Consider the following 14,654-nt stretch of genomic DNA (forward strand, 5'->3'; position numbering starts at 1 on the left):
GTATATAGTTTTTGCCATTTCTCTTTCACAAAAAGCAAGAGAGTTCCAGAAAAACATCTACTTCTGCTTTATTGACTATGCCAAAGTCTTTGTGTGGATCACAATAAACTGTGTAAAATTCTGAAAGAGATGGGAATACCAGACCACCTGACCTGCCTCTTGAGAAACCTGTATGCAGGTCAGGAAGCAACAGTTAGAACTGGACATGGAACAACAGACTGGTTCCAAATAGGAAAGGGAGTATGTCAAGGCTGTATATTGTCAACCCTGTTAACTTAACTTATATGCAGAGTACATCATGAGAAACGCTGGGCTGGAGGAAGCACAAGCTGGAATCAAGATTGCCAGGAGAAATATCAATAACCTCAGATATGCAGATGACACCACCCTTATGGCAGAAAGTGAAGAAGAACTAAAGAGCCTCTTGATGAAAGTGAAAGAGGAGAGAGAAAAAGTTGGCTTAAAGCTCAACGTTCAGAAAACTAAGATCATGGCATCCGGTCCCATCACTTCATGGCAAATAGATGGGGAAACAGTGACAGACTTTTGGGGGGCTCCAAAATCACTGCAGATGGTGACTGCAGCTATGAAATTAAAAGACGCTTACTCCTTGGGAGAAAAGTTATGACCAACCTAGACAGCATATTAAAAAGCAGAAGCATTACTTTGCCAACAAAGGTCCATCTAGTCAAGGCTATGGTTTTTCCGGTAGTCACGTGTGGATGTAAGAGTTGGACTATGAAGAAAGCTGAGCACCAAAGAATTGATGCTTTTGAACTGTGGTGTTGGAGAAGACTCTTGAGAGTCCCTTGGACTGCAAGGACATCCAACCAGTCCATCCTAAAGGAGATCAGTCCTGAGCATTCATTGGAAGGACTGATGCTGAAGCTGAAACTCCAATACTTTGGCCACCTGATGCGAAGAGCTGACTCATTTGAAAAGACCCTGATGCTGGGAAAGATTGAAGGCAGGAGGCGAAGGGGATATCAGGGGATGAGATGGTTGGATGGCATCACCGACTCAATGGACATGAGTTTGGGTAGACTCTGGGAGCTGATGATGGACAGGGAGGCCTGGTGTGCTGCAGTCCATGGGGTCACAAAGAGTCGGACACGACTGAGCAACTGAACTGAACTGAACTTCACCAGTATAACCGCTTGCCTTGGAAACTCACCTGTGCTTCACATTTTAGAGTGTGTGACTGCCTCTGGTGTTTATCTGCACAATCATCACAGTTATATCTGATATTTGGTTTTCTCTGAAAAACTCAATGGGCTTCCCAGGTGGCTCAGTGGTAAAGAATCTGACTGCCAAGCAGGAGACACAGGTTCCATCCCTGGGTCAGGAAGATCCCCTGGAGAAAGAAATGCCAACCCACTCCAGTATTCTTGCCTGGAGAATCCCACGGACAGAGGAGCCTGGCTGGCTACATAGGTTCCATACATGGCATATGCTTCATTAATATACCTGAGTGCACCATTATATTCAAAAAGACTAGGTGAGAATACAAGGAAATGTGTATAAAAATAAGCAGTGCACAAAATGGTATACATGGTATAATCCTGATTTTATTTTCAAAAATGTAAATATCCATAGACAAACATTTTGAAGGAAATATATCAAATCATTGCTCATAGTTCTAGGCAGTAGGATGGGAATATTAGTGACATTACTTTCAAATGTTCTTCTGAATTTTCTATCTTTTCTAGAGTGCATGGTTGCTGAATTTATAATCAGAAAAAAAAGTTTTATTTTTTAAGAAAGATAATTGTGATATTACCCAACACTCAGACCTCCAGGATTTGGTGCCAATGAAAATCCAAAACTGCCCTTTGCTTACTGGTATCCCTGAAGTAGTCATTTCCCCTCTCAGGACTTCTATTTCCTCATCTAAAAACTGAGAATTAATTTTTCAGTGGTTATGTCAGTACAATTCCTACACATCTAAAAGTTTTTATTGCTACTGTAACTTATATTATCAAATTTATATTTTGATAGTTACTGAAATGTTCATTTTCTATAATAATTGTATATTCAGCAACTCTTTAGTTCTAATTGAGTTCTAATAAGTTTATATGCTCTCTTGAATTTTTTATGTAAACAGTTATAGAGTCTGCAAGCAATAACTTTTGGAATCTTCTTGTCCAGTCTTTATTTTCTTTTCCTTATTTTACTGCACTAAAACCTCCAGCACAAATTTGAATAATGATGACAGTGGCCATTTCTATCTTGTTCTTGACTGTTTCTAATATGGCACCATTAAATATGGTGTTTGTTGCAGATTTCTGGTGGATTCCCTTTATCAGAGTAAGGGAGTACTGTTCTGCTTTATTATGAATGGGTGTTGTATCTTCCTGACCTAGGGATCGAACCTGGGTCTCCCGTATTGCAGGCAGATTCTTACCATCTGAGCCACCAGGGAAGCCCTGTTGAATTTTATCAAATGTGAGATTTTCGCCCCTAATGTGGTTAATTACAATCATGGCTTTTACTGTATTAAACCATCCCTGCATTCCTGGAATAAACACACCTTGATGATGTGCTTTTCTTCTTCTTCATATAGTACTGGATTTCATTTGCTAATATTTTATTTGGAGTTTTTGTATCCATTGCTATGAAGGAGATATGCCTACAATTTTTCCTATCATATTCTCTCTGGTTTCATTATAAAAATGACATGAGCCTCATAAAATAAATTAAGGAGTGGGTGTCCACTCATTAGAGCAGCCTCTGTAAGACTGAGATTTTTCTGTTGTTTGGGTTTTCCATAGGATTCTACTATAGGCCATCTTGATTTGGGGCCTGGGAGTAGAAAGAGTTTACCCTTATATCCTGACTCACAGCATTCAACCTGACCTCAGGGCCCATTTCTCCACCTGCAGAAGTCTTGTGGAGCCACCAGGAATCTCCCTGTTGCTGAATCTGAAAGATACCCCTCAGATCTCCCTGAAGTGACATCACTGACCACACTCTCCTAAGGGACAACCTCTTCCCCAGCCCTGTTCTAGTTTCCTCCTTCATCTCAGACTCATGAAGATGCCCCTCCTCTTGCTTTACCCACTCCTATGCCCCGGTTTCTGGCCGAGGCTGTACCTTCTCCATCTACCCTCCCTGTGGACTGACTCAAGTCACCTCCATGGATGCCATTATTGTCCCTAAGCCAAAAGACTCCCAAATCCATACCTCCAGCCCAGGCCTCTCTCCTGAACTCCAGACCTACAAATGCTGCATATGCTAAAGCCGCTGCTGTGTGCCAAGCACTATGCTAAATGCTTTTATCCTCTGTATCAGTTATCTACTTCTTCTTGTTCAGTTCCTCAGTCATCTCTTGACTCTTTGCAACCCCATGAACTGTAGCATGCTAGGCTTCCCTGTCCTTCACTATGTTCCGGAGTCTGCTCAAACTCATGTCTGTTGATTCAGCAATGCCATCCAACTATCTCATCCTCTGTCGTCCCCTTCTCCTCTTGCCTTCAATCTTTCCCAGCAAAGGTCCTTTCCAATGAGTCGGCTCTTTGCATCAGGCGGCCAAAGTATTGGAGCTTCAGCTTCAGCATTAGTCCTTCCAATGAATATTCAGGGTGGCTGCATCATAAATGTCCCAAAATTTAATTTAGGGGCTTAAAACAACTTTCTTTTTTTCCTTTTTTTTTTTTTAATAGCCTATCCTTGAAAGTGACACACCCATAGTCTCTTGGTCTCATAGACCAAGCCTATTGCAGCATGGGAGGGTACCACACAAAGACCCTAATACCAGGAGACGGCATCATTAGGGGTAATCCTGGAGGCCACTGCATCCTCACAACTAGAAGGACGACCCACATCATCCCATGAATGCAAATGAGAAAACGAAGGGAAGGAGAGGTGAAGTCGGTGATCGAGGCCACACGGCCAAGTCCGAGAAAAGAGGTTTGAACGCCGCTTTGCCTGGCTCCCCTTCCGCAGTCCACCACCAGCTTTCTCACCTTCAACATGTACAAACCTGAATGCTCTCGCCTCACCACCCCCAAGCCTCCCAAGTCCCCAGCTCAGCTGGGCAAGTGGCGCCACCATCCTCCCATCTGTCCAAACCAGCAGCTTTGAGTCACGCCTGCTTCTCCCACACCCTCACTTCCCAGCACCAGATCACCCAGCCCTGCCAAGTCTTCCTCCTCAGTGCAGCTGGGATCCATCTCGCCTTCCCTTTCTTTCCGTCTCCACTACCATCGCGCGGAGCCGAGCCACCCAACTGTCCACCCTGGGCATCTGCCATAGCCCCATCCAGGCCTCCCTTGCTCTCCCCGCCCCCACGCTATCCATCCGTTCTCTTCTCTCCAGCATGAGTCACCTTCAAGAACACAAAGCTGGCTGTGTCACGCTGTTTCCTTTCAACTTCGTTGTCCCTGGCTCCCACTGCCTTGGGGATCCAGTCCCCATCCCCTGCCTCCCGTGTGACCCGGCCCCTGCCCACTGGTCCAGCCTCCCCCCTCGGCACCTCTTCATGCTCGTCACCTCCCCGCCCCCTGTCCACCTCACTGCTTCTCGGCTGAACTGTGAGCTCCCTGAGAGCCGTTTTGTCCGTTTGGTTCAAAACAGCACCCAAGGTCTTCGCCACGTGCCTGGAGCTGAGCACCTCCTCGACACGCATGTGACAGTTCAGTGCATTCCCTCCAGCCCCTCCCTACCCCCTGACCCAAAGCCCATGCCTCTGCCCCTGGATGGTGTTTAGTTCCTTAAGTGAAGCATAGTCACCACCAGGTCTTTGCACATGCTGTCCCCGCCACAGGGGTGCCCTTCCCTCAGGTCACTCTGTTTACTCAGCTAATTCCTGTATATTCACCAGGAACTAGGGCTGCCAGGTTCACCAAAGGAAAACACAGGATGCTCGGTTAAATCTGAATTTCAGATAAACAACGAATAATTGTTTAAGTATGTCACAAATATTGCACTAAATAACAAGCCAGCCTGTATTTTATCTGGGAACTCTAGCAGGAATGAGCACCGGCTCCCCCTTCCTTTGGGAGACCTCCCTGGCCTCACCCTCCCCCCCTCCTCCCCACTCCTGGGCTCCGAGACCATCCCCTCTGCTTGCCCCCACTAAGCATAAACACTGGGTCTGTTTATGACTGTCGGTTACCCAGTGGAATGTGACCTTGCTGACAGAGCAAGCCGTGTCTCAGCCTTCTTTCAGGGAGTCTGGCTTCACCTGGGACAGCCCCGGCCACAAGCCTGGGTGGTGAGGTCTCCTGACCGGAGAAATGAAAGAGCACCAAAGAGAAAAGTGCAAACAAGATGGGAAATGGAACCAGCAAATGAAACATGGCCCCCAAAGCCAGGAATCTCTTGGATGATTACCACAGTGGGGCGCACCCCCTGCCACCTTACCTCAACTGTGTCACCAGAGCCCCTGAGGTCCCCCCAGCCTCCTGGGGCCTTAGGATGGGTGGGCCAGGCATATGCAAAATGAAAGTCTGTGCACCTTCGGGAGGTTTCCCCAAACAGACTCCGGAGCGTTTCAATGGGAGGTCCCGTGGGAACCAGAGAGGGACTGTACACCTCAATCAAAGATCCCAGAGAGGCTAAGAAGATCCCCTGGGTTGGAAGGTGCCCCCCAAAGGTTTGGGGATGCTGACCAACTGCTTGGAGAGTCCAAGCAGGTCATCTGGGGGCTAAACCTACATTCAGCCACTTGGGGTGATTCGATTACCCCCCACAACCCCTCCCAGGATGGGGACAGTCTTTCCGGACCCCAGGAGGTAAGGGACCCTAAAGCAGCTAACTGAATTATCTGGACCCAAGACTTGGCTGAGGGCTTCCCTGCTGGTTCAGATGGTAAAGAACCTGCCTGCAATGCAGGAGACCCGGGTTCGATCCCTGGGTTGGGAAGATCCCCTGAAGAAGGGAATGGCAACCCACTCCAGTATTCTTGCCTGGAGAATTCCGTGGATGGGAGGAGCCTAGCGGGCTATAGTCCATGGGGTCACAAGGAGTCAAGACACGACTGAGCGACTAACACTTTTATGCTTCACTTTTCAAGACTTGGCTGAACTCCTCCCAGCTACCCCTCCTGAGGTTTCCTGAAGAGCCAGGGGATGGCCTGTGGAGAAACCCACTCCACTCTGCCTTTCTCGATACTTGGTCTTGTCTCTTCTGTGTGTGCATCTCTCCCTTTCTCCCCCTCAGTCACCTTTGATCCTTGTGCCACTGGTTTCACTGTCTCAGCTTCTCCTGGGGCTGGTAAAGGCTTCCTTAGCCTTTTGCCCACTGGCTGCCCTGACTGGGAAACCCATTTCTAAACAGTCTCCCGGCTCCACCCTGGGGCCCGGCTCCAGTCCCTCCGCACGCTTGCCCCAGCCTCTGGGCCACCCTCTTGCAGCCGGCAAGGTTTCCAATGCCTCCCCCACTTCCAGCCATGGAGATGCTTTGGTAAATTTGACGAGAACGTTTTTCCTTTTTATAAGGTTTCTAATTACCTATTACATCTAATCTTCTCTTTAATCAGCTTCCAAAACTCAGCTTGGAGCTACAGAACCAGGGGAAGGAATCCAGTTCTCACCCGTGTTGAGAGAGAGGCCCTGTGGTCGTCCTTGGATGTCATCAGCCTCTTCACCATTCTGACTCTGTAATTAAAGGGATCAAGAGGTCGGCTTCTGTCTTTAGTCCCCCGAGTGTTTTAGGGGGCCACGTGTGAGAAGTTCACGGGCCCTGAGAGTCCTTCTGTGCCAAAAGGGAAGAAAACTGCTTGACCATGGCATGGCCAGCAGGCACGCAGGAGGCAAGACAACTCCCGATTCTGAGTTCTCACCCTCTCTGGCAGCTCAGTGCTCTAAATGCTTGTCAGTAACACATTTCAGGCCTCTGCTGTCCTCCCGCCTGTTCCTAATCCAAACCACTTCCTCGGCATAGGTTTCCTAGTTTAACAAGAGCCTTATTCACTTGCAGAGCACACAGCTCTTGTCCCCTCTGTCCAATCCCTCCCAGGCTGAGTCTTTTCTTGTTAACACATCCAAGGCCTCTCTTTCCACATGCCCTCCTGCCTGGATGCTCTCCCCCTCCCGCTATATACTATGGGAACACTCGTGTACCCTGACCCCAACACCCAAATGCATCGCTTTTATCAAGGAGTCCTGTGGGACTCTGCCTGAAATATAGCTGTATTACCTTTACAAAGCCCCTATGTTTTATATAAGGAGCAAACAACAATATTTGTAAAGCTGCCACAGAACAGGATCTGTTCATGTCCCAGGGGCTTCTGAAATACAAGCTCTGTTTAAAAGGCAGGAACACTATTTTAAACCTACTGAAATGTCCTTGGGTTTCATGATGATGGTGGGGGTTCAAAACCTCACTGGCTAATAGTGGATCCATTGTTATCCTGGCAAAAAAAAAAAAAAAAATGAGAGCATCGTGTAGAGAAGTAACTATAGTAACCATGTGAAGAGCCATGTTTCAGGATTCAGAATTCTACACGTGTCACGTATTTCCTGTGCCTGACGTCAGGTTCTGAGACAGAGCCGAGCACGCGGGGTGGGACTCCAGCTGACTCACTTGGCCCCGTCACCAGCAGCATGGGTCTGGGCCGACCCTCAGCCACAGTTTCTTCCACCATAAAGTAGAAGAAAGCAACTCTGTGGCAGAGTTGTTATGACAGTGAAGTGAGGCAATTAAAGTATGAAAAACTCTGCTAATGCAGAGCCTGGCATAAAGTCGGCACACAATAAATTGGTAGCTCTTATTATAATAACTAATTGCTCTACTGCTAATCTGGAAAGATAAATATAGAATTGAAACTCTGGCAGGCAGCAGGAGAACTGGGCTAAGAGAGGGGGTTACTTTTTGAGACTTGGTGATTTGACTGTTCCACCAAGGTCTCTTAAGACATCTATTTATTTTGGTTGCAAGTTGAATATTGTCCTTGTTGATAACAGCAATGAATAATTAAGAAACAATGGCTTCCGCTGACATTCTTATAGCATTTGTGTAACAAGCTATATATTATCTTTTTATAACACTTTCTGTATTAAGATAGACCAAACCTGATCCTGTAATGTCAGGAGACTAAATTGGCAGAGTAATGTGGTTATACAAAATAACAAATAGGAAAGTAATAAATTTTTATCACTTGGAGAGGAATTGTGTCCCCCCTCCCCCACCTTGGCTGATTTTGTTGTTTTCAGTAAATTTTGTTACTGAGATATAACATTCATATATCAAATGTGCATAAAACATAAATGAATGGTTTGATGAATTTTTCACAAAGTGAACACAACTTGTAACCAACACCCAGATCAAGAAACGGACTGCCATCAGGACGCCAGAAACTCCCTCATACACCTCGCTGGTTGATCATTTTTCTTACTTCTCCTCCTCCTCCTCCTCCTTCAAGATACAATTTACAAACCATTCAATGTATCCACTTGAAATATACAGTTTGATGAATTCTTCTAAATTCATACAGTGTGTGGGGGCTTCCCAGGTGGCGCTAGTTTAGGTAAAGAATCCACCTGCCGATGCAGGACACACAGGAGACATGGATTTGATCCCTGGCTCGGGAAGATCTTCTGGAGGAGGAAATGGCAACCCATTCCAGTATTCTTGTCTGGAGAATCCCATGGACAGAGGAGCCTGGGGGGCTACAGTCCTTGGGGTCGCACAGAGTTAGACATGACTGAGCGTATATAGTGTACACCATCACCACCATCCAGTGTTCGAATACTTCCGTCACGCCCAGAACGTCCTCTGGTGCCTGTTCAAGGTCAACCTCACTTCCATCTCTAGCCCCAGGCAACCACTGATGCTCTGTCTCTAGTTTTGCCTCTAATAAAATGTTCATATAGAAGCATACAGAAGCCAACATTCAATGGTATGTTTGTGTCTGACTGGCTTTTTATCATAAAAGATATGAATATAGCAAGATTACAGTTTCCCAATTGTGGCATATGAAAGAAGTTCAGGTGTCACCTAGACAATTAGTTGATACCTGAATTGTGTTTTTGTCTAAGATATCGGAAAATAACTAAGACATAAAGCCCTCAGTGTCACAGATACTGTTGCTTTGAGCTAGAATAGGTTTTAAAATGAATCAATTTCAAGAAACATGTTGGTAATAACATAGACAGTGCATAGATAACATGAAAATTCTAAGGGTGTGTGCAGCAAATGTTGAACCCAGTCAAAAGTGACCTAGATTGAGAGAAATCATTTCTCTGAGCTCTGAAATTCTCTGCAGATCAATCAATATGCAGGCTGTTAAAAATAATGTTTAGAATTTTAGGGCTATTCAGGTGTTTCATTGACCATTTCTACACTTTTTTATTGAGTGCCTTCTACATGCCAGATGCTAGATAAATGCTCACTTAGAGATTCTAGTCACACCGCTTTTGTGTCTACATCATAAATATTTTTTACAGGACTTTGATGGTAAATGGGCTTTCCTGGTGGCTCAGGCAGTACACAATCTGTCTGCAATTCAGGAGACGTAGGTTCAATTCCTGGCTTTGGAAAATCCCCTGGAGAAGGGAATGGGCAACCCACTCCACAATTCATGCCTGGAGAATTCCATGGACAGAGGAGCCTGGCAGGCTACAGTCCCCAGGGTCACAAGTAATCGGACACAGCTGAGCGACTAACACTTTCACTTTCACTTTGATGGTAAATGCAGTGACAACAGGAGTGTGTGGTTATGCGCTCTCACAAAGCAGTTGCCCAGCCAGTTCTGGGCTGACCTGAGAAAGAACCAGAATTCAGGGAAGGGAGAGAAAGTGTGTCTGAGGGATAAGGGAGTTGGCTCAAGGGAGGGGAAATTTGGACAAGTAGTTTAAAAGAAAGGAGGATGGTTATAGCAAAAGCAGAAGTAGAGCAGAAAACAAACATATTCCAGGGTCAAAAGAGCTGACTCTACTGGCTAATGCAGAGTTGAGAAAGGTGAAGGGTTGGCAACAGGACTAGAAGGGCTCTTCCAAATGTTGACTACTCTCAAAACAACTATGCGCTGGACTCCATGGAAACTAACCAGAGAAGCAGTCATAATGTCAATACTTTGTGGACGATATAGAGGATGGCAGGATGGATGGATGGACAGATGGATAATGGATGGCTGGATGGATGACAAAAGGCAGGAAAGGATGGTTGCTCAGATGGATGGTTATCTGCCACATGTAATATATTCCACATCCATACCTGTGTTGTTAAGTCCTAAAATTAAAGCTCTGTATAATGTGCTGCCTTGACATCTGGTAAAATTGGGAGGACCTTAAATGGTCTAACCACAAGTCTCCTTATCCATTTTTCTGCACCCATAAGGTTCCCTAGCTATATAATATAACCCTTCTTGTCGAGGGCATCAGGCACAATTCCTGCTTAACTCTGAGAAGTGGGCTTCAGTTCCTGCCAGCCCATGGAATTATTCCAAAAAGCCAATCAGATCCTCCTGCAGCAACTAAGTGGCACCTCACTTCTTGTGACGACGCATTCTCGGCTCCCAAGTGTACTCCCATGTGGCCCTGCATGGGTGTGTGGCGTCCTCCTCCCCAAGGCTTAGCGTACCAGTGACTAACAACTGCTGTCAGTCTCATCTGCCCAGGGGCAAGTGTTGTGTGTTTGGTCATCCCCACAACCACACGGTAGGGATCCCTCCTCACTAACAGCGAGAAGAGGAGGTGATCAAAACAATCCTCCCCCATTTTCCTTTGCTAATGGAACCTGTGTTTCATTCAAGGAGCCATCCTCCCTAACGTGACTTACCCCTAGCTCAGAGAGGAATCCTAACTGGTTTAATTCCACCTTAGGGGTCTCATTAGACTCTAGCATGTAACTCAGTTCTGCCCACTGCAATGTAAGGTATATCTGATGGGATGACTGTGGGAAAGGTTTTCTGGTTTCTAAAGAGTGAGTGAGTGAAAGTCATGTCCACTGTTCGCGACCCCATGGACCATACAGTCCATGGAATTCTCCAAGCCAGAATACAGGAGTGAGCAGCCATTTCCTTCTCCAGGGGATCTTCCCAACCTAGGGATCAAGCCCAGGTCTCCTGCATTGCAGATGGATTCTTTACCAGCTGAGCCACAAGGGAAGCCCAAGAATACTGGAGTGGGTAGCCTATCTCTTCTCCAGCAGACCTTCCCGACCCAGGAATCCAACCAGGGTCTCCTGCACTGCAGGCGGATTCTTTACCAAATGAGCTATCAGGAAAGCCCTCCTAAGAAGAAGAAATTGGAATAAAAGCCCCCCTGCTCTACCTCTGGATATTACTGTGTCCAGGTAGGATGCCTTTACCTGCTGCTCCAGTTAACCTGTGACCACCAGCAGATATACGGCCTACTCTAGGGAAGGAGGAGAGACAGCAGGGAAACCTGGGTCCTTACCAGCACCAGTGAGCCACTGAGTCAACCGTCACACCTTTGGATGATGTGTTTTCTTACTATTTATGCCAGTTTGGGTCAGCATTTTCTCCTCCTTGTGGTTGAAAACATCCTTTTGGAACATTGTCTTTCAGCTGTATTGGTTAACATGAATTCCTTAATCTATCCATCCATTACATGCTGCTTCTTTTTTTCACTCATGGCATTTGTAAAGAGTTTTCAGAAGGACCTTAAGTTTAATGTCTAAATTGACAGATTTAATTAATAAAGATAAGAACTAGGAATTGAGTAACTATAATGTACACTCATAATATCCTTGACATAGGTTTTTATTATTGCTCCTGTTTTATAGAAATTTTGTGGAGACTCAGACAGGTGTATGATGAGCCCGGATCACACAAACAGCAAGTGTCCGAGCCAGGACATAAAGACCAGTTCTTACTGTCTTGCCAAAACCCTGCAGGGCATCCCATTCTGAGTGAGTCTGGCTGGGACTAGGAAGCCCAAATGAAGGAAGAATTGAAGGAACCTCGACAGGCAAAAAAAAAAAAAAAAAATTAACAGATCTAGAAGGGTATTTCTTACTTTTTTAGGGAAGACCATGCCACCAGCAACTTCTCACTTTTTTTGGCCACTTCTGAACCAGTCACAAAAGTATTTCAAGTGCAAAATTGCTTGTGAGATGCACAATCAATCAGGTAACAAGCATTTATGGAGCTCATAACATGGGCCTGGCAGCTGGAGTAACTGCTGGGTGCTGTTTTACAGCCCACTGAGAGAAGGGCTAAACTATACTACAAATTTCATATAAACAGAAGTTTCTATGAAACCTCCACCCTAGGCTTATAGGTCTGGCAATACTGCTGAGCATTTAGGATGTAGCTGAGCACTGCCTACAAATAAGGATTTGGATTTTAGAGTCAGGATGACTGAGATTCAAATCCCAACTCTCTCACTACTGGCTGTGTGACCTTTAGTAAGTTTCTTATCTTCCTGAACCTCAGTGTGCAGATCTGTAAAAAATGGACATAACCATAGTTCTTAGTTCAAAAGGCAGGTGTGCTCATTAAATTGGATAATGCCAGGGTTCAGAATGTATTCAATGGATGTTAAGAGGAGATGACTTTTTAACATTTAATTATCCCTTTTGAAAAAGTAGATGCCTGTCATCTCCCATGTAGAAACCCAGAGCTGGAGTAAAGGGTGAACTGACTACCAGCTTGGATTATGCCAGAGACTGTTAATCCACACCGTCGGTTCTCCCTGTGTTTTCCTTTCTCCCTTCCTCTTACCTGAAAGGGGAACTGATGTTGGGAATGCTGCCTGGAGTCTGCAAGCCTATGGAAGGTGGTGCAACCCACCGGAGGGACAACCTCAGAAATATTCCTGGGGCCCCACAATGTTAGGAAAGCAGCAGAGGACCCTGGAGCCAAAGGGGCCACACAGGTGAGAAATGGAGTATTTCCCGCCATATCCGTAAACAAGGATGTCACGGTCATCTGTGATTTAGGCCCTCCAAATGTGAATTTCTGAACCCTAAGGGCAACCAGGAAGGAGAATGATACCTGCGATCCAGCAGCCACCAGGCTGCAGCCACTCCCTATGGTGAACACTGAGGAAAACTGGAGGATACTGGCCCCAGATAGCTGAGGTGCAGCTGAAAGGGATGATTTCAGTGAGCCCAGACACTTGCCTCTTCCCATACACAGAGAAGCACTAAATTCCTTAATTTGAGCTACCTGTTTTTTTTTAATTCACAAAAGTATTTTTGATATTCGGACTATCGACTATCGGCCCTTTGTTGCAAATTTCTATATAATCTGACACCCCCACCCGTCCCAGCCAGTTCCCTCTGGGTTACTTGACATGCTCTCTCCCAGACTTGACGTCCTAAAAATTCCTACAGAATAAAACATAACTCTCAACTTTTAGATCGTGACTACTCATATTTTTAAGTCAACATGGGTGAGGCCAACAGGTCCTGTGACCAACCATGTGACTAATGACCCAGAGCCAGAGTTCTCCCTCTCCCCAGCCTTGGTCTTGGTTAAAGCCCCAGGACTGAGAGACACCCAGTATGTATGTACTGCCGAGGAGAGGGTGGATGTGCCCAGGACAGACCGCCGTTAGAGGCTTTACACCAGCTTAGCAGGACAGAGACCTGCACTCAGAGTGGAGTTCTAGGAAAGCAAGCCTTATTTCTTGCCCACCTGAGTTGCGGGCTGAGATTCATACCAGCTACGGCAAGAAGAATTCAAGAGTTGCTTGTTCTCAACAGACTGAGGGGAATACAAGGTCTACAGACTCCAGCAAGGAAGCGAAATGAAGGCAAACCATAGCCACGGCTACAGGCCTAGCGCCTGGAGGACAGCACAACTTTGGTCTGGAATGTCAGGCACAAACACAGAAGCAAATGAATGAAGGAGGAACCAAGAAGCACACCTGGCAGAAAACAGCCAGCATTCACAGCCCTTCACACCCAACTCTTAATAAAGCCAGAGATTTGGGTTTGCAGCTAGGGTTTAGCAGTCAAAACTGTGTCGCAACACCTTTCTGGTTTGAAGTGGAGAAAGCATAAGGCCTGTGAATTTGAGGATTTGACACCACAGCCTTCTGTGCAAACATCTGACTCACTCTGCCCCTCCAGGGAGGGAAGAAGCCAGCTCAGGTTTCACTATTAGCCCCCAAACCCCACTGTGAATGTCAGTTCTTTCCCAGAAGCAAACTGAACTACCAAATCTGTTTAAATCAGTGCTGACAACCTAAACCCAAGCTTATGAAGCTGCAGGCCACAGAGGAGGCCCTCTGTTCCAGGGCTGCACCATGAGGGGTGAGGAGCCCCGATTCAAATGAACCAGAGCTAGATTTCGCTGTTTTCATCACTTTAACATTTACATTCTGAGAGTCTAGGGAAATGGATCTTTGAGACACGGAACATTAACCTTTGCTATAGCAAAGTCATGCCTGTCTTCAAATGCCTCAAAAAAAAAAAAAAGGTACTCCTTATCTCCATTCTAGCCTCCAGCCTTCTGGAAAGGTCAGAGCATAGGAGGAGTCCTGACAGCAGTGAAATTTCAGGAAATCTTGGGCTTACAGGGATGGCAGCGACCATCTAAGTCCACGCTGACATTTTATGCATGAGTAAACTCAGGCTGAGGAGCGCTTGGAGTGCTTTTGCAAAGTCACATTGCTGGATGGCTGACGAACAATGACTGTAGTCAATGTTACCTTACTCTGTCTATTCACTTACCATAATGAACATCTTTTGGTTACTATTCAGGGACCTCTGTGGTTGTGTGGGTCACAGAAGAGAAC

General features: G+C 46.1%; 1 protein-coding gene across 1 annotated transcript in view; it reads right to left on the reverse strand.

The window, feature by feature from the left end:
- The window catches only part of LOC145519832 (uncharacterized), a 78,611-nt gene that overhangs the window by 45,841 nt on the left and 18,116 nt on the right, over positions 1 to 14,654 (reverse strand). Inside the window, exon 3 of the mRNA XM_081524725.1 lies at positions 6,536 to 6,599. Coding sequence (XP_081380851.1) covers positions 6,536 to 6,599 — 64 coding nt within the window. The remainder of the gene's footprint in view (positions 1 to 6,535; positions 6,600 to 14,654) is intronic.

The sequence above is a fragment of the Giraffa tippelskirchi genome, chromosome 9 (genome assembly GCF_054371585.1).
Source record: "Giraffa tippelskirchi isolate mGirTip1 chromosome 9, T2T-mGirTip1v1.2.pri, whole genome shotgun sequence".
NCBI classification, from domain to species: Eukaryota; Metazoa; Chordata; class Mammalia; order Artiodactyla; family Giraffidae; genus Giraffa; species Giraffa tippelskirchi.